The following is a 20,963-nucleotide window of genomic DNA, read 5'->3' as shown; positions in this document are numbered from 1 at the left end:
GGAGTGGCTTCCATTTGGTTTCTGTTTTTTTTTGCTTTCTCACCGTTGGCAACCACTGGGAGTTTATGAAACGGGATCAAAATTGAATAACGAAAGAAAAAATACTGCAATTTCCCCTTGAGACGATTGCCAATCTCCTGTAAACAACAAATCTGACCGCATTTTCGACATCAACTTTGTGTGTGTGTGTATGTGTGTTGATGAAAAATATTCAGCATGAGTGCACGTCGTGAGAAATCGCTTGAAAGCCGGAATTAATAATGCTCACAAGCACCGTGGAGTTTGTATTAATTCAGAAGAATCAGGAAAAAGAAGAAAAAAAGAATTTAACTTTTGACGTTTGAGGGTATCAAAATTGCGTCGATCAATATCATGAATAATCAGTGAAATCACAACATCTTCTTTTTCGTCTTCTTCTATTTTTTCTTCTTCTATTTTTTCTTCACATTCTATGTCCGTGGCACAGATATAATTATATACGAGATACTTGAATTGCGCTACGACAAACAAAGCACGCACGTGATATTTGCCGATTTTCTTCAAACCGGTGGCAAACATTTTCAATGAATGCCACGCTGCCGTTTCATTATATCAAACAATTGAAGCTGCTTCAGTTGATAAGAGACGCTTTTTTTTCATCTTCCACCCGCAAATCACATTTAGTGCCATTAATATGGTTTTATGTTTACAAATTTACGCAAAGCGTATACATCGAAAATGCAATGGAATATGTATGTTCCGCTACAACGCGTACCTTATTCACGTGCCAATCCGTCATGTGAAAAAAAGACTTCTCATCATCATTTCAAATTTTCCTAATTTGTACAGGCTTTGTTGCCGTTCTTCTTCCAAGAAAAAACTCCTTTGTTACTTTTATTCTATCAAATCAACGGAATTCAAACAAACTTCGTGATACCCGAAGAGAAACAGAGGCACACACATACCGGCGATTCCATTGAATGTTAATGTGGATGATGTGTTTTTGTGTAAATCTCACATGAAATTATTATCGAAACATTTATTCGAGTGTGCGCGCACTGTGTGCGCACACACAATGAACGATAGTCCGCATTCGAATGGAACGCAAACAATTAAGCAATCACGAAAAATGCGTGAAAGTAGATACTTGATTCATTATGTTTGCAGTGTGCGACACACTGGTTATTGGTCCGAAATTGTCATTCATATGTCGACGGTCGAAAATTGAAACTTGGAAACGTGCACACGTTAGCGCATACACATTTACTCTGTACTTTTTTTCTCTTGCTCTCTGTGCAGGCATTTGAATCCATCCGTTGAATGTATTCTTGTGTGTTTTTTTTAATTATGAGCGAGTATTTTCACCTTTTATCGTTTCCATTACAAATGTTACATTAATATTATTCCATTGTAACTATGAATGCGTTGCATAATCAATCAAACTTCCAATCTATTGTTTACGGCAGGAGAGAAAAAATACGGTTTATTTCAATCGAAAGTTTGTAATGTCAAAAGAGCACTTATGATGCGCGCTGCTGAACGATGATGAATTCGAATCGATATGACCTGTTTCATTATTTTCAAATTGTTATATTATCACAAATGGATTGGTGAATAATTTATAATGCGAAAAAAAGCAATGCAACGTCCCAAGCCATCAATTTACTCGATCTCTGCCATTTCGGTTTTATTGATACCCGCTTCGTATGTGACCTTCTTACGTTTTATTTCACCAGAGAAGCCAGAGAATCAATACCAATAAAATATAATGTACTGCGATGCTTGGCAATAAATCATCTTAGAAGCAAGCAGAGTTATTTGACGCCGAGTGACACCGAAAAAGAATAAATATGATGATATCAAGGATAACGATGATACTGCTCGAAAAATCTATCTCAACATGATTTCCTTTTCATTTGTCGTACATTTGCCTCGAGAAAATGACAAAGTTTCTCCATTATATCCAACTGATACACATCATGTGCGTTTCATGAAAACCGTAACACGTCGTTTATCGATCGAATTTATAGCACCGCTGATGCGTACAAAACTACAATATTTAGCGTTTTATTGGCATGTTTTTACATTGCAGCCACATGTGTCTGATCGCTTGAAATTATATGCGAACGAGTGAAGAAATAATAATAAGTATAAAAGACATAAAAAAAACAATTTCACATCAACGCTCATTCGCAGTTGAACTACAACCATAAAACGGTGCTTTTTTCGTTCAATCTCTTTTTTTTTCTTCTTTTCGCCCAGAGATTTCTCAGTGTGGAAATGTCAGCGAATGAAATCGCCAGTTTCAATCGAATATGCATTGCACATGTTGCCACGGTATGTTTCTGTTAAATGCAGTAAAAGGTGAAATGAAAACGTGCAAAAAATAACCATCGTAAATTTGTTAGGCATTTACAATTGGAACAACAACAATAACAACAGCGGAAAATTGAACACTGATTTTCAATCGATTCAAGTGAGTTTCAATCACGTTCTCGCTCTCTTTCTCTTTCTCCCTCTCAAATGTATATTGTACGTATTCAATTTGAAGTATTGTGAAGTATCATTTTGTCGAGTTAATTCTACAAGATCATGAAAAAGTGGTTTTTTTTATCAGGTGTATGATTACAAAATGCCAACCAATTACGTTGCCATTGCTGAAAAATATGCGAGTTAAAAAAAGGGAAGAAAAATTTCCATAAGCACAATAACCGAGACTAAATTGGCATTAAGTTTACTGGTTGGCTGGCTGGCTGCAAACGACCGTGTACCGTGACGTGCGATGTTTCAGTTCATGCAAACCTCTTTCTCTTTTTGGCTTTCGGCACCGCATATGTGCACTTCACAGAGTTGAACCGAACCAAAACCAGATTGCCAATGTAGTACGTAAAAATAAATGACCGTAAATCCAAGCTGTTACTGTCGTTCACTTGGATGCTGCTGCTTTGTTGGCTGCTCAGTATTGGATGCTGTGTGTATTATCTCATCCATCGTTAAGTGCATTTCGATTATTACCTAATCAAAGTAGCAGCAGCAGCAACGCCAACCGAAAACTGGAAGAACCAGAAGAAGTACGGAAAAAATCAACGGCAAATTAGTGGAAAAAGTGATTGCACTGGTTTTATAATATGTGGGTGAAATGGATGTTGTATTTTCAGAGCATCGAAAGTAACAACCTGAGCATCGAAAGTAACACCGTTGCTCCAAAAACAAAGATATGTTTCAGTTTACCGAATTTAGTTCATGCGTCAATGGCATGTGTTTGCCTCGCTGCGTTGTTTAGTATCAATTTCATTTTATACAAAATACGTAATTTTCTCAGCGCTTTTCATTGTTGATAATAATAAATCTCCATATTGTATTTACTCCAGTTTACAAATAAAATCGCAATTTGAATACATATCGCTCAAGTGCCAAATTGGTCAAGGCCATTCGTTATTATTGAGATCGATACACACATTATTATTTTTATGCAAATTCAAACGGCTTCTGATTGCGGAACGAGCGCACACGCATTCAATGAACTCGGAAAAGGTAAACAAATATATCGATGTTACACTTTGGATCGATTTAACCTTTACCTGTTTATTATCTTTTGTTCAAAATTTCATCATTATATTACCAATCGAAGCCTGTACAGGGGAATCAATGTTGAACAAAAAGAAAACCGTAGCATTTTGATAAGCATTTTAAAAGTGAATTTAAATTGAAAATTCCATGTTGAAAGCGTCACATTCTTCATCAATTCACTTCGCTTCATTTTCAAATGAACTAACATTAACTTGAGGTCTTCTTGGAATCGTTGATTTGATTTACTTTGTCAAAGGAAAGATTTTCGTTGCCCATTTTTCGGGCGACTGGATGTATAAATATATATATGTATTCAGAAGCCCAAGCATGAGATCCATCACGAAAACATGACAGCACAACGTAGTTAGCATCTTGATGGAAGTGTTGTTGTGAGGGGGCTTTGTTGATCGTGGAAAATGAACAAACTGCCTAACTTGACAACTGCCACACTTCCGCTTTGTGCCAGCGTTGTATGCACATAAAGTTCGTATTGCCTACAGATATTTGTGCTTGGAAGCAAAAAAACACACACCTTCTTGATAACAAGTTTATATATATAGTTGAAGTTTCTCTTCGACTATTTGCTACACAATCTTTCGATGAATTATCAGAATTGAAATTTCACGCTCTGTGTAGCGAAATGCTATCGAATACATATACATTCTTATGAAGCTCTGCGGGAAGCCAATGAAAGTTGAATGAAAAGCAAAAATTGTCAGAATCAACGGAAAATTCTTTGTAATGCCTTGTTTGAATGTATGTCAAATGCAAGATAAATCGATGCGATAGGATGCCCAAAGAATGAACCGAAATGTTCTCCCACCAAGCCAAACATTGCCCTGTTGCTATTTTTCTATAGCCATAACATCGATCGAATGATTCTATGAATTTGTTTGAACGCTAAAACTGTTGGAAATTGAATAATCAATGAACTGTTTCGTCATCGTTACGATTTTCCGAGAAAAAGTCAGATCTAATGTTTACTTTGCTCTCTTTTCTCTCTCAATGGATGTTACAAACAAAAACATCTTTCGATATTTTCATGTACGTACACACGCACGCTTCTTCGATGAGGTGCCAAATTAGGAAGCGTACATCGGATGCTTATGTGTAATTTAATGTTGACTAACAATATTAATCTTGAACTTACTCGACACGCCTCGAACTCGACTTTTTGCTCACCAAAATGGCAAAAACACGAGAGAGAGAGAAAACGTGTCAACAACTGTGTGTGTATGTCTCAATATTATGCGATGTTACGCGGCTTCTGCAAGCCAAAACATACAACCAAATGAATGATGCGAAACATGAAAAACTCGTGGTGGTTAGAAAATCACACGTAGTGAGAGAATGGGCCAAAGCTGATAATGATGAGGATAGGCAGTTTAAAAATACGAGGTGCTTAAAGCGTATCCTTTTATTATTATTTCTTAGGCGTCGTGCATATATATCCATTTGGTTTTCTCATGGACTGCTAGTTTCAAGTCACATAATACTAAACGCATCCATTCTTAATAGGAAAACAATGAAAAATTAATGGGTGCGTTTAATATTATGCAGCATTTACGTGCATTTACGTTCGACACTAGCAGTCGTTGGGTTTTCTTCTTCTTTATTTCGGAGAAATAACTCGTTTTTGTATTCCATGTAATCATACAAAGTGTGCAAATCGAACGTCAAATACAAGTACACGATGGCGTCAAAGCCTATATACTCAGCGATGCACGTCACCAGTTTATCGGCTGGTACACAGTACATTTGACCAGTTGCGACTTTGGTCAAACATTCGTTGTTGCGAATATGCATCAAAGCATACTGTGACTCGTGTATATGGTTTACCAGTTAGACCGTTTATGCATGGCGCGCGACTTCTCACGAAGTGGTGCTTCGTCTCAGTTCGCGCGCTGTGCACACACGCTGTAACTGGTAAACCATATACTGGAGTCACAGTATGCTTTGATGCATATTCGCAACAACGAATGTTTGACCGAAGTCGCAACTGGTCAAATGTACTGTGTACCAGCCGAATAACTGGTGACGTGCATCGCTGAGTAATGGATATAATGTATGGAAAAAATAAAGAAAAAATATTGAAAAAAAAACGTTATCATCTGAAACATGCCGACATCATCAATTTACTCCAGACTCTTTACAAAATAAGTATACTTAGCGACATCTAATAAATAAGATGCGCGTATTGGGGAAAAAAATATTGAAGGTACGATGGTAATATTGAATTATGTCAACTTAAAAATACAATGGAAGTGTTGAGAGTGGATAAAGTGTGATAAGAATTGCCGAAAAGCAGCCAAAAATTGCTTTCAGTGCGTCTGGCAAGCTAGAGAGAAAGCGAGGGATAAACTGAATAAAAAAAACTGCTATGATCTGCTGAAATCATTGCACGTAACGGTTCGTATCATTGATTTCTGCTTTGTTAGATCAGTTTCAGTGGTGGTTTTTTTATTTATTTTGTTCGCAATATTTCGATACACTCCATCGTATATACGGGCGAGTGGTGATGGTCGCGGCCAGAGAGTGAGCGAACGGGAGAAGCGGTGGCCATATGATCTGAGAGCTCATCGGCTTTCAGCTATCACGTCGAGGTGGGATTGACGTTTCGAATGTCGAGTGTGGCTTTGTGTTACATATTTAATGGAACTCGATGACATTGTTTATTTCAGTGCATTTTTAACATCGCTCAATATCGTTTGTGAACGCTCTCTCTCTGTCGTTACCGTGTAGAAGTGAGTTATAAAAAAAAGAAGCAAACACATTGCCAAAAAACCGACCAAAGACCATATTCGTGTTAATAAAATATTGACAGTAAAAATTCGAAACATTAAAAATATTTTGTGTTGTGCGATACGTCACCGCAGTACAACATTATTTGTGCAAGAATAAAAAACCAACTGACATTTTTCACTTAGAAAAAGCGAAAAACATAATAAAAAATGGAGGTTTGTATTTTATTTGGTCATTAATTAATTTTATGTATCCGTTTGTTCAGTGCATTTTATTTTTATTACTATTGTTGAACAAATAAAATTTATTCAATCTGAATTCGTGTCCAGGGGAATGGCTTCAAAATATCAAGCTCAGCTCGTAGAAAGTGTTTGCGTTTATTTTATCGATTCCATTCAAGTCAACTTCAATTGATGATAATAGAGGTTGACATTGCCGGAGGGTCGCATTTAAGAGCAAAATGCGCTGGTAAATTGTATCGCAAAGCTCAATGCAATGATAATGATTTCGAACAATTATTCTGCAATCACGTTTCAAAGGCATGCGAGCGAGAAAAAACTCGAAGCAGTTCATTTTTCTAATCATAACTGACATCGACCAGCATCACCGATATTTCGTCTCGTGCAGTTTCTTTCTTCTTCTTCTCTTTTTTTTGATTCCCAGAACTGCTTTAATCATTGCCGTTTTTTCTGCCTCCTTTGAGCTTCCGTTATGATCAAGTTATTGCGTAATAATTGAATAGAAAATTGTACATCGAAGGAAGAGCTTGTAATTTTTTACTCAAAATTTCCTATTCAAAAGCAACGTTACCCAATCCAACGCTTACCATTAAATGTCACGTTTAATTTTGCTTTTTTTCGTTAATTATCGAAAGTATTATCTTGTCAGTGGACCATAACAGTGGAATGTATTATCGTGTCAGAATCAGCGACAGTAAGTCCATGTTCATGTACATACGATGTTCATGTTCAAATCGCTCATACCAGTCTCGTATATATGGTCATTACTCGAATGCATTGCAGCCGCAACAACAACAGCAGCAGCAGCAACTGAACTTTCTCTCGCTCTCTGTCACGACCGCGCGTACCATGATGGCTTTCATTGGCATTACTACGTTGATGTTATTTAACATTCAGGTCAATTGATTGCAGTGCATTGCACGCCTCTCCACACTATTTTACTGGTTTTTTTTCCCTATATACGGTAACGCGCGGTGGCAAGCGTATATGAATACAAATGAAATCACATTGTGTTCGCTTGCTCTTTTGCTGCCATCATGCACATCATTTTCAATTTCAAATTTTCAACAAATCTCTGGTTTCGCAACACAATCACGGCGAAAATAGTCTCGACATACTCACGGTTCTATACCTTTTTCAAAAGATGAAGCAGACGAAAAACACACGCGCCATTAACAGGCCCATGAATTGTTTTGCTGGTGAAAATTAAGTCTTCAATTTTTTTTATTTTTTTTTCAAACGAAATATCAGAAAAGTTAGGCATTTGCTTTGGCCATCGAGAGTCCCATTAAATAGGGTTGGAAACTTCCAACAAGAAACCTATCTACGTTTTATTGCGTTTAGACGCCATCAAAATGACGCAAAAACACACTTTTTGCTTTGTGCTATTCAATGGGAGATAAACATAATTTCTAATCAAAACTTTGCCGGTTGGCCATTGAAATGGTCCGCGTAGATTTCCATTGTTTATAGCTTTTGGTAGCTCTGTCTCTCCAAAAAAAAACTGAAGTTGGCTTTCAACGTAAATTAGATAAAATTATAACCATTATATAATATGACACCAACTGAAACACTGACACTTTTTTCAGCTGTTGCCGAAAAATTCAAATAAATGGGCCCATTGATTGCATTATTAAAATCGCTGAATTACACAAACAAACTAGTTCTGAAGTACGTTGTTATACATATTTCATTTGTGGAGTTATAATTTTTTATGGTGAATTCGTTGATGACCCTCAAATCGCTTCGGCCCCAAAATTTTATTCGTGTTGTTTATCCATCATGCGCATGACGTTGAGTTATTACACGTGGAGCAATAGCATATCAAATCTTTCTCCCATGGAAAATCCCAGATTATCTCTCTCTCTCTCTCGAAATCACAAATTATATGCTACCATTTCGCCACTCAATTGGACTTAATCGAATTGAGAATTGAAATGCGGCTAAAACACATGATGAAATCAACCGAAAGACAGACAGCATTTTCACAGACAGCAGCATACAGTTGTTGCAATCGCAAATTGCGATTCAATTGTCGAAATGAAAAAACACCACGCATCACCACACAGCATAACAAAAACCACACAAACAATTTGTGTACTTGACAGTGAAACGCAACCAAACACACCGAACAGAACTTGTTTGTTGCGGATTTTGTGATAGATATGAAAAATCCGAAAGCGAAATATGAAAATAGACAACTCAATCAAAAAATAATCTGAGCGTAATGATGAACATAATTCTTTTTTCGGTCAATTGAGTTTGTCAAATTTGATGTTGTGTTGGGTGTGAAGAAATCATTTTCACTTGATATTCTATTAAATACGTGAAATCGTATTAATCAACGCAATAGTGATGTAAGTACTCTCAAGGAGAGTGAGACATAATCGTTTATCTAAATCACAAATAGAATATTTCGACAGCCTCTCTGATCGTCTGTACAAACAGATAGGAAGCGTCAAACAAGAACGATAAAGCGGCTGGAGACTGGCTAGAGAAATAGAGAATCATGCATATAGTTTGCTACAACAAGTACGCATCCGTGTTAGTGCGTCTGTGTTAGTTCAAACGTTTGCACTTAGTCCCCAGGCGGCGCTGTATTGTTTACTATTTTCATAATCAGAAAGGCTGTGTTTCGCAATTTGGAAAATTCTGGAACATTGACGAAACCGTGTCGAAAAATGTGACAAGAGTAATCAAATAATAATGATGATAAATTGTTGAGGCGAAATATTGTGATAATTATTATTGTTATTGCTGAAATCAGACACTCTGTATCTGAACAAAAAAACATCAAGCTTGGTGACGACTGAACAGAAGATTGAGAGAGTCTCTTCAATCATACTTGATGTTGATCGCCAATTCGAATCGAAGCCAAATCAAATCAAATTAATTCAATGGGTTCTGAAATTTGTTTTCTTCCTATCCCCCGGACAACGAAGCCTTTCATTTGATTAAGAGAATGATTGACAAACTGTCACAACATTGTATTTACGCCATCGATTGACTTCTATATTCATGTTTATTCATGTTCGGAAATCTTTTTTTCTTTGATATAGCAATCAATCACCTTTGCCGGTCTTCTTTTGTGCATTTCATTGGCATCTGCCCAGCTGACATACCATTTGGACGCTAATACCAATTCATATACATTGCAAACGCCAAACTCACAACAAACGTTCACACAACACTTCAACAAAGGGCGAAGTGGTGTCGCCAACCAAGGCGCCGCCGTTCATCAAATTCAAGCAGCCCCAAGCCAACCACAACAACAGGTAATGTGAATATTATTGCTGGAATATTTTTTTACTCAAATGCCACCGATAAATTCTTTACTTTTTGGAGAGAATATTCGGTTTTTTTGCCCTAATGTATGTTTCAACCGTGAAACATTCCCAACGAGTGAAATGGTTTTGAATAAAATATCTCCTAAAATGTCGCCAATTTTTTCGGCATTTACATTTATCACGACAGCCATTGTGGAAGCATTAAGGAGTATTGCTATGGATTTTCAGAAAAATGTCACATCCGCCCATCATTAAAATAGGATAAAATGCGAGAGTGCTGTCCATTGTATTTGCATAACGGAAAGAATTTTATTTTCAAAAACCGCATGAACAAATAAATCTATTGTATTGCGAAATGAATGAATATCTGTTATTCATTCATTTAAGCGGCTTTCAAAGTAGTCATATGTTTTTATGGACCATAACCCAATTTCCGAGAAAAATATCGTTTCATATATTTCGGGTATTTTCACACTCACACTCGTTTCTCTTCTTTTACCACACCCTTTTCCACGCTCTGTCTTTAGTTTTAATTCTCTCCCTCAATCTCTCCTTCTCGTTCTTTCTTCTCTTCCTCACTTTCCTTCCTCTCTTCCTCTCTTTCAAAAGTCCCTCAAAAAAGTAACGCCATCAAAAGTTCATTTTACAGACAGAGTTGGACCGAATAACGATATATTTCGCATTTTCCAAAATATCTTACGTTTCATATTTCTCGTTCACTAATGGAATGACTGTTATTTCATAGATATTTTCCACTGCCCCACAACAATTTGCCAGCAATCAAAATAATGGTCAAGAGGATATAAATAACTACTTCAGACAACAGTTAGAGTTGCAGCAACAACAGCGCCAAAGCGAACAACCGCAAAACAACAACTTGTACACAACATATCAAGTTCCAGAACAACAACAACAACAACGCCAAGCTCAGCAACAGCAACACCGACAAGCCCAGCCATCACAAGAAGACGTTTATTACCAACAGGTGAAAATTCCAAGCTAAAAATTACTCACTTTAATACTTTATTGCATCCATTATGTTCGGCCATCACGGTCGAATGGGCAAAGTTTAATCTGTAAAGTACTTACATTCAATTTGTGTTGGATACTCATCGCTGAAAGCAATGCTAGGTTAAAATGCTGCAAACACTAATTTTTACGGTTTTAGTTCAAACAATTAAAAGTTCCCATTATAATAAAGTTGTCATGGGGTTTTCAGCAAAATTTATGTCTATCGGTAGTTCTAATGTGTGGAAAATGGTTCCTTTTTCTCTTCGTAGATTCGGCAAGCTCAATTACAAGAGCAACAACTTCAACAATTGCAACAACAGCAACAGCAACAACAACAACAACAACAACAACAGCTTCAACAACAGCAACAAGAATATCAACAACAACAACAACAGCCTCAGTATGCTCAACCAGCTCAACAACAATTCGCTTATCAACAGCCAGACTTTGCTGCTGACAATAATGTTAACCAAGAAGCCGTACGATTCGCCCAATCACAACAATTAAAATATCAACAGCAACAACAAGCTCATCCAGGCAACCCAGGCCGTGTTCAATTCTCACCTGCCAGCGAAGTATCACAAGTCAAGTTCTCCAGTAATCTGGCGAGCTACAACTTCTAAATGGGGGGAATAGTGCCATGACTACTGATGCGATGATATTTAATAGCACTCATAATTTTAGCGTTGTCGACTTTATTTAATATGTTTCCATTCATTCCTCTCTTTTTCTTATTATTGAATACACGTAGCGAGAATCAAATAAATTGACTTTTGGGAAAAATGATAAAAATAGTTGAGTGTGAAAAGTTATTCAACAAGTTCTTGGTAGATTGATTCTGAAGTATTTGTAATACATTTCGCCGAAATTGTTTGCGCAACAGAATTCTGAGGCATCATTCAAGATGCTTTCAAATAAATTATGTCAATTGATAAAGTGCTACGTTTCGGAATTTCAGATGCAAACTACATGCATGCTTAGTTGTTACAAAATTCAAGTTTCGTCAAGAGTTCATTACATGAAGTGGGCCCAGAATTGATTGTCGAACGAAGCCAAAGTCGATGAGATCCCTTTTTCCTTTTCGATGAGAAAGGTGTTGAAAGTGTTTTTGTTTGAAATAAAACCCTTTGGTTTGCAATACAAAATATTTCTTTTTATTAACATTCATATGCTGGAATAAAGACGAAAATATATCAGATACTCAGCTTCTTTTTTATTATCTCGCGACATTCCTTATCCGAATACCATCATGTTAAAATATATTTATATTTGTACAAGTATACACTTGACTCTTCTTTTGTGGGTTTGTTAGAATGTTAAACATGGACAAATTGTTTTACTCAACATTAAATCTCTCTTTATAATTCAAAATATAGTGTTTAAATCTGTGTGTTAATCTGTACTATGGATAAAATTCTTGTTTTTTTTTTCAACAACTACAAATGTTTTCAATGCATTAAATGGATTTTTGTTTATTATTTGCATTTTGTTAATTTTAAGCTTATAAAAATTCCAGGTTTTTTTTTCTCTTCTTCTTTCTTTCTTTCTTCCTCTCGGGTTTTAAATGAAAATGTTTTTTTAAATTCCATTCTACGAAATGGAAAAAAAACATTGTTTGCGGATATTTTATGATGAATCACCCGAAGGGAATTCATTCAATGTATTATACCATGTTTGATTGAAATATTTTCATTTGTTTGTTTATTTCTGTATGTTGATTTCAATCAATCATTGATATGAACTCATTAATCGAAGAATACGAGTCAATCAGTTTCGATGGAACATGTCGATGGTAACAAAATGATCATATCACTCATTTGAAGAAACAATTTGAATTTAACCGTTTGATACGTGCTCTTGGCAACAATAGCGATAAAACTGAAGCAATAACAAAAATAAACTGGCGAAACCAATTGATATTTAATTTAATATTTTTCGTACATTGTGCCAACAACAAAAAATGAATTTCAATTGTTTTTCCCATTTTTTCCCGATAATTTAATCTCCCTTATGATTTAAATAATCCTTTTGTTCAACTTGTTTGATTTGTATATTGGTTTTACGCGACGACAGAAAAAAAACGTAATCTAAAGAATTTTACATATAACATTTTAATTCCTTTGTATTTACACAATACATTGTTTCTCAATAGGTTACTTTATACGGTTAAATGTTAATCTCCATTCGAAATGTTGGTGCCGTTTAAAAAAACAGTGCTGAAATTTACAATCACATTCACCTGATGCTCGCATGCCGTCATGCCGTTTGCGTGGCACTGTGTGCGTTCACTCAATGATTTCATTTACATTTCAAACGGCCATTGTGAAACTGGTCGTCAGGTTTCTATTGAAACTGTAACACATTTCAAACGATGACTTTTGACGAAATTTCTGCGAAACGCAACACAAAACGTCCAAATTTATTGAAATAGGTTGACATTATCGTCAAAATTTAAATCGATTACTATGGTGATTCGCACTCACTTCCGTTGAACTGTTGCTTGTTTCAACCTCCTGGAAATGGTGTATTTTTCCTTTACCTCGTAGCTTAACCACTTTTGCGTCGTGAAACCGTAATTGGATCAAAGTTCAAAAGGCATCTTTCTTCCGCATTCTTTTTTTTTCTATTCACACAATCGTAATCGGAAATATTACACTCTCTCGGTTAAAGCTGTTCTGCCAACATTACAAAAGTCAAAGTTAAATTACATAATTCATTTAAGTATCTTTTCTTTGTATAAATAAATAGGTCTTTTCAAGATCGTACGGTTTGTTCGAGATGACGTTGCCAGGAAAAATCAGTGGGACAATGAAAGGAAATGAAGAAATCAACAGAAAAGAAAAAAAAATGTCACAAAGCATGAGGCTTGTGCCAATGGGAATCGATAACTCGCTTTGGTATGAAATCATTTCAAACGTAATACAATGACACTTGGTGCTGCGAAGTGAAATGAATAGATGAATGAAATTTTAGCTGTGATTTTGGTTCATCAGATCGATGAGCATCGCATGTAAATCATGGCATCGGCAATCAAGATCCATGTGACATGTTTCCAAGAAATTTTACATTGTTGTAACATGCTCTTGGCCATGGCCATAGCGCACCCTAAATTCTATTCCACAACTATTGAATCGGTTCGAAAACACATTTCGAGTGTTCTTTTAAATTGCCAATGGTGGCGAGACACTCGGTATATCCCACGGGTATTCATGAGCTCGTATTTAATCATTTGCCGACTGTTTCCATCGAAATCATTAGCATTTTTTACCAAATTGCCTGCGCCATAAGTAATTCAAGAACGTGTTTGTACTGATACGCGCAATTCCAATTTCTACGGCAGTTAATTGAACAGCAGAATCTGCTTCGCAGAATCGCTGACCACTTAAAATTGCTGGATTTTTTCCAAGGTCCACGTGGTTCGTGACTTGCAATTTCAACGATCTGCATCTGCATTGAGTTGGCATAAATGAGGCAAAACCGACCGAACAAAAACAATCTGATTTAAAAGTCAAGTGTTTTTCGTCTGTGTGGAAAAATTTCGAACATTTTGGAAAAATGTGGAACATCAAGCGTATGAAGTGATTGAAATATATTTTGTCAGAGCCAGCTACCTTTTCTCATACCAAGATTATAAATATGTAAATAAATTCAAGCGATAAAAAAATGAAGGAATAAAAGTGGAAAAATCGAAATACCCTTTTTGCGACGGTATCAAAGAGAGAGAGAGAGAGAGAGAGACAGAAAATTATGTAGAATTTTCGTTCTACAAAATGAATGAATCTTTTTCCAGAAGTCTTTATAAAGCACATAAATCAACGATGTTTTTCTTTAATCAAACGGTCTATTGCCTTGCAACGAAAAAAGATTACCCCGTGCTGTCAGTTATATTTTTCCCACACAAATTCATTCGGTTGTGCAAAATGCACCCGACGCTGAATGTAAAACACCTACTCTGGAACTGTATTGATGTAGTATAGCTTGAAATCTTACAATATATAGTTAATGGTTTCACAATTCAATTGTGTGTGTATGTCGTTTGGCATGGTAAATCTTATCATGTAATAAATAGAGAAGACAAGAAGCTTCGCCGGAATTTTCAATAAAAAAAACGATTACTTTGTGCCATTTTCCATCTAGTTTGTTGCATATAAATCGAATGATTTTCGAGTGCCATTTTTCGTTTTTGTGCACGGCGCGCGAAACTATGTTCGGTCTTTTAGTTTTTGTTTCTGTTCATTATCACATTAATTGTTCAATATGCTTGTTGTTGCATTTGGAAATGCAATTAAAATCCACTTCACGCGATCGTTGGGTTGGTGTTTTTCAAGGTTGCCCCAATAAATTAGATTGATTTTGTGTTGGGGAGGGTTGGTAGTGTGCAACAAAACGATAGCCGGATTTATTGCATATTCCATCCGCGCGCAACTTTATACACAATTTAAAATCTATGCTTTAATTACATTGCCTATCTAAAGAAAACAGTAAATGGTTATGCTTAAATTAATCCTATGAGCGAGCAACTTAGGTATTAGATTCCAATTTACACATTTTCCGCATACATTGGTTTTTTTCTGGTTTACTTCACACGAAGGACGAATTCAATTCATTATTTACAGGGAGGATAATTGGTTCGTTTGTTTTTTCTTGTTTTATTGATTCGATGTATCGACTTTAGAGCCTATAGAAACTTGTTGGGTTGTTTTGAATAATTTAAAAATTAGTTTTGAGACTAAAAATATTACAACTATTTTCATTATTTAATTTTAAATTTTAATAAAACATCAATTGCAATTAGATTTAAGGAGTAGTAATCTAGTAATGAATAAAATTGTTAAGGTAACAACCAGATAAGTGTCGTTGCCATCGAAAAGATCGATTGGATCCGACTGAAATGTGTGTTCCGACATTGGAGGGGCCGGCATTTAGCCTGGTTGTGTGTAGATTTGAAAAACTTAGCACTAAACATCTATGAAGAAGGAATTCATTTTGATACGTATCAAAACCCATAAAACTTAGTTACTAGCTGCAGCTGCTGCTGATAGTGTTACCAATGATAACATTACAAGTAACACTTACATTATTATTAACATTCGACTTATGTTACGTTGCCCATTTCGGGTAGCATTTATTAATTAAAATCGAGATATCCAATATGTAAACCAATTTGTGGCTTTTGTTAGATGTGGTATGCCACTTCAAATGCAACACTAGTTTGATTTGAATATTTCGAAAATTTACTAAAGCATTACACCAATTCATTCATGGAATCGTTTCAATAAGTCGCTTGGTTCTATTGACGAGCAAACTTCCATGAAAAACACACACATTCACAAAATGACTGGTGAATCGTCAGTGGTCATTTCCCGTAATGAATTATTTAGGAACATTAGTACAGCCCAAAGTGCGTACACTGATGAACTTCAACAATTTAATTTACACCCGAAAAATTCGCAAAACTCATTTCGTATGAAATTTTATTAGAAAAGTTTACGATACATTTTTTTGGCAATTTGTCCCACGATTTCGACCACTTCACCATGTCAACGCCAATGAGTGCCAAACATTTGCTTCACTTGCAGACACAACAGAGTTCATTTGTAAAGTTGCCGTTACGTAGAACGAAAAGTTTACCATTCAAAAATCAAAGCACAACATTCTAAACAATGGGATCCATTTCTGAACTAAGTGCTCAACTTCATTCGAAAATCCACTTGGTTCCGCATAAATACCAGATTTTTGTGGTTAGATAAAGTGTAAACTTCGAGACAACTTTTGGTTTTGTTACATTATTAAATTGAGAACAACTAAGTATTCAATATTTCGAATGGAAGAATGAAAAACTGGGTAGAATTAAATGTCGGATTTGAATGAGAAGCTCAAAAACAAAACCCATTACACCGGAAAAAGCCCCCAAAGAATAGAATACGAACAAAGTATGGGCATACAGCAAATTGCGTTGGACAAATGTGTGCATGTAGCAACTTGTGCACGTGTTGCCTCATGCCACTCGACTCAAGACTTCATTTCATGTGATTTAAATGATGATTGTTATGTTTCATCCTTTGAGAATCAGACGCCACTCAACGACAACAACAATAAAGAAAAATGAAGAAAAAGTACAGAGCTTTCTCTGACCTATTTATATCGGAGTTTTCCCCGAACGCATGCAACGCGTGATACAGTTCGGTAAGTCTGAGAAATCAGCTTTTGTTTCTGTTCTATATGAAATTTAATATTCTGTTTACCTCGTGTCTATTTTATGAGAAAATAATTAGAAACGACTTGCTTGCATACGAGTCGGTACGGTATGACGACAAAGTCTACAGTGTATGTTCCATATTCTCGGAAGAGAGTCATGTATGTTTCGTAAAAGTGTCGAATATTGACAAAATAATACCATCTAATTGCAAAGTACCAACAAACACTGAATTTTCGTCACCGAGAACACAAACAATCCATATTTTATATGCTTAAAACTTTCTTGCCTTCGTATACGAAGTGTATGTATGCATGCAGATTATTGATGCTCTTGATGGAAGTGTGCACGTTAAACAAACGGCGATTATGGAAATTTTCCACGATATTTCACTTAGTTTAACGCTTAAATCTCATTTAATGGCCATGTTCATAATATTAGAGTGTGCTTGATTCTAATCTTATTATTTGGCATATCGCATCGCTTTGAAACAGATGCTTTATCTATTCGCTGTTTATCTATTATAAATCTCTTGTTCTGGATTCATCCACTTTAATCTCTACAAATGAATGACTAAATCAATCTCCATCTTCACTCTATCCGTATATTACATTTTATTTGCATACATTGAGCCAGTCGTATAGTTGGTGCTGTTGGTAGCCACGATTCGATTGTCATGGATTGATTTGGTGGAGCTTTTGCGCGAATCAATGCTTCGTGCACGTGCGACACGATTTAAATTGCCCACTGAACTGTCGTCTTCAACGCACTGGTGAGCGTCGCTATTTCGTTTGCCAAATGAAGTTTGTGAATTATTTCGACTTCTGGCCGACGGTACATTGGAAGTGACACCACCTCCTCCACCTCCACCTCCTCCGCTATTTGAATCTCGATTACGATTACTTCGAGCCTCTGCAAATTCATTGAACTGATGTGTGAACACGAAATTCGGAAAATTATTCGATTGTTCGGCCGATGTGATGGGCCGTTTTGGACTGGATGGTGCAGTTATTTTCGTAATGTCTGGCAATTTTCGTCGTTCAACACTCGAATTGGTTCGTGTATTTGGCACTTTCTTGCGATAACGTTCAGTTTTCTGCCGTTCACGCTCAATCATTTCGCTCAAATCCACGCTGCGTTCGCGCTCCAACAAATCGATTATATCCATATCGCGCTCGTACGTACTTGACGATTCACGTCTTAACAATAAATTACCACTTTCTGACAGCCTGTCATGGCTTCGATGCGAGTATCGATCGTTGCTAACGCCACTGTAAACGCTCTCACGATCAAAGTTTATTTTCGGTTGTTCGGTCGCCGCGATACTCTCGAAATCCACACCGATTCCACTGCTCGTACTCACTTCATTGCCATTAATATAAGTGCTGGCCGTTATATTCGAACATGAATTATTCATCTCCTCTGATGAACGAGTACGTTCCGGTCGAATGAGGTCCTTGTGTACAGTTTTATTTCGAATGCTCGTTCGGTTTGGATTTGTACGGCTTACAGGCCGTTTTGGTTTCAGTGCATTTGCGGTTGTTGGATTCACTTTACCTGTTGGTTTACTGGTGTGGCTGCCGGTGGTGCTGATAATGTGAGCGGTTTTTGGTGCAAGTGGAATTTTCGCTTCGATATCCAGGGTTTCCGTTGTATTTTCTTGCGTAATTGAATTTTCTATTGAGCGTTGCGATTCCAATTTATTATCGCTATTACTTTGACGTGACGATAAACGGAAATAGCGCCAGATTCGATCTTTTGTCGGTCTGAAATTATTCGATTTACAAAATGGAAATTACAAACAATGTTTATTATTGATAAGTTTGCGCTGGATTTTGGTGCGCATGTCATCTTTAAATGACGAAATACTTTGTTATTTCTTTCTCTTGGCAAATTTTGTGCATTTTATCTCGAGTATTGTTTATGCTTATAGCAAAAGCGAATAATGTTATAAATGCTACGTTCTTGCATCACCGGATAAGCGGAGCGGATACGTGAAAGAAGATAGAAACTTCAGTTTGAAAATGCAGCTCGAAGCATTGCATTAGCTTCATATGCAAATGTACAAAATTAAGCAAATTTTTTCCGGAATTTCACTCGAATATAATAAACAATTTATCAGCTTTTCTTTTAACTTACCCGGATAATATCCACATGGAATACATAACGGGGCTTATGATCGTCGGTAAAAATGCCACCCAGATCAACAGCAAATAAGTTATATCGAAATGCGACGAATTCTCGTACGTTTCATCCATTTGTTGCCGCGCAAATCTACACAAGGACAAAAACACACACAACAACAACAACAAAACATTAGATTGATAAATGTGTTGCACACCCGTGCCAAATAGATAAACTAGAAATCGTGTTTTGTTGTTCTTCTGCAATAGTAAAGCAACCAACAACAGAGAACACCAAAGTCAAATGGCACGTTGGTTAAAGTCATGCCAACTTGAAAAGTTGAAAATTTCGAAAATTTATTTAGGTATTTTTTCCATTTAAAATAAAGATTTCGGCACAAACGGCGAGATGTAGATATAGCCAAAAGCAACATAGTACGTGCTCGCCAGTATTATAAATGATGGCAGAATATTAGAAAATATCTTACCGTAAAACCATCAAAGGACCGATACAAATGATTTCACATGCAGCCATCGTGCCCAGTAGATATTGTGTGCGCTGTTCTCGAGTTGCATCCGTCTGTGCATCGTACAAGTCGTATGAACGCCCATAGCTGGTTCGACTACGTGTCGACGATGTCGTTGAATGTCTGCAGGCATTTTTAATAGTTGCGCGAAAATACCAAAAGATTTCGTTGTGAATTTTGAAACATAGAAGAACAGCATCAACGGCATCAGCAGCAGCAGGAGTTTTTTTCGAAGCATTTGCGAAAACAACGTGATATGAAATATGCAGAGAGAAAATAAGAAAAAAGAAAAATGAATAAATTTCGCTGAAACAACGTTTATCGAAATAGTTTGGTAAACACAACAATTTATCAAATCAAGTGAATCTGCAATAAGAAAAAACCTTGAACGATGAAAATACGAACGCGTCATATACGATATTCATGTTTATTATGTATCAATTGAATGTTTCCATGCAAAATAGATATCCCACAATCATTTTAATATATAACGGCCATTCCACACGAAATCAGGGAAGAGTTGTAATGTGAGGTCGCCGAATTGGCTGGAAATTGGCTTGGAGGTTGCAAAAAAACATTTCTGAGTTCACCCAGTGTAAACTTTGCAAAAAATTGAAAAAATCGAGAAAAAGGGTTAACGGTAACTAAAATCTAACTGTGAAGTAGTTGACACATTGCCAAACCTATGGTACCGTTGGAAAGGGAAGTGATGTGGCTACAAAAGCCCCCAGTATACTATCCTCTTCGGCCCCATTGGAACCTCCAAAAAAGGGTTCAAAGTATAAAATGTTAAATATCTCAAAATAGTGGGGTTTTTTGACATGTTTTTTTTGCGTTTTTCTTGCGCTTATGTGGCGCCGCTTCAGATGGAAAAATAAAATTTCGTGTATACCCCCCATTCAGTTCGTGTATCTGGCTTCGGCAGGTGAATCATATGTCATTTTTCAGTGTTTTTGTGGGAAAAATGGTCTAAAATGGCCTCTTACGACATTTTGATATGAGAAAACTGCAATTTTTTCGTCAAAATACATGAAAAAACGACCATTTTCACATCGGTTTACCTATAAATTTGGTCCGAAACTGACTTTTCTTCATAGAACAAACGAATGGTCGAAATCTGCTTACAAAATCACATTTGTGGCATAGAAAACCCACCTATAATGGGCTGTCATGATTCTATTTCCACGTAATTTTTGACGGAAAATCGATTGAGACTCATCTCAATCCTGTCTGATGGGTCTAAAAGGTCGAAAAATGACCCTGCTTCAGAGGATGTTTTCAACTCGCAA

The 20,963-nt window shown here is 36.4% G+C and overlaps 2 protein-coding genes across 3 annotated transcripts in view; one reads left to right on the top strand and one right to left on the bottom strand.

The window, feature by feature from the left end:
- The first annotated feature begins 6,187 nt into the window (after positions 1-6,187).
- Positions 6,188-11,634, top strand: LOC129567676 (putative uncharacterized protein DDB_G0271606). Its single transcript, XM_055444797.1, has 4 exons — positions 6,188-6,506; positions 9,590-9,805; positions 10,563-10,802; positions 11,098-11,634. The coding sequence occupies exons 1-4, from the start codon at positions 6,501-6,503 to the stop codon at positions 11,449-11,451; spliced, it is 816 nt and encodes a 271-aa protein (XP_055300772.1). The 5' UTR covers positions 6,188-6,500; the 3' UTR covers positions 11,452-11,634.
- Positions 11,635-11,897: 263 nt separating this feature from the next.
- LOC129567665 (uncharacterized) overlaps positions 11,898-20,963 on the bottom strand; it is a 38,625-nt gene continuing 29,559 nt past the window's right edge. For both annotated transcript variants that reach the window (XM_055444776.1, XM_055444777.1), the window contains 3 exons: positions 19,636-19,797; positions 19,164-19,298; positions 11,898-18,790 (listed from right to left, as the gene is read on the bottom strand). In XM_055444776.1, the coding sequence (XP_055300751.1) occupies positions 17,632-18,790; positions 19,164-19,298; positions 19,636-19,797 (1,456 nt within the window). In that variant the 3' untranslated portion in view covers positions 11,898-17,631. The remainder of the gene's footprint in view (positions 18,791-19,163; positions 19,299-19,635; positions 19,798-20,963) is intronic.

Source organism: Sitodiplosis mosellana, unplaced genomic scaffold (assembly GCF_009176505.1).
Source record: "Sitodiplosis mosellana isolate CC-2019 unplaced genomic scaffold, AAFC_SMos_1.0 Smas_scaffold_12, whole genome shotgun sequence".
NCBI classification, from domain to species: Eukaryota; Metazoa; Arthropoda; class Insecta; order Diptera; family Cecidomyiidae; genus Sitodiplosis; species Sitodiplosis mosellana.
This window is presented reverse-complemented; position numbering and strand designations above follow the sequence as displayed.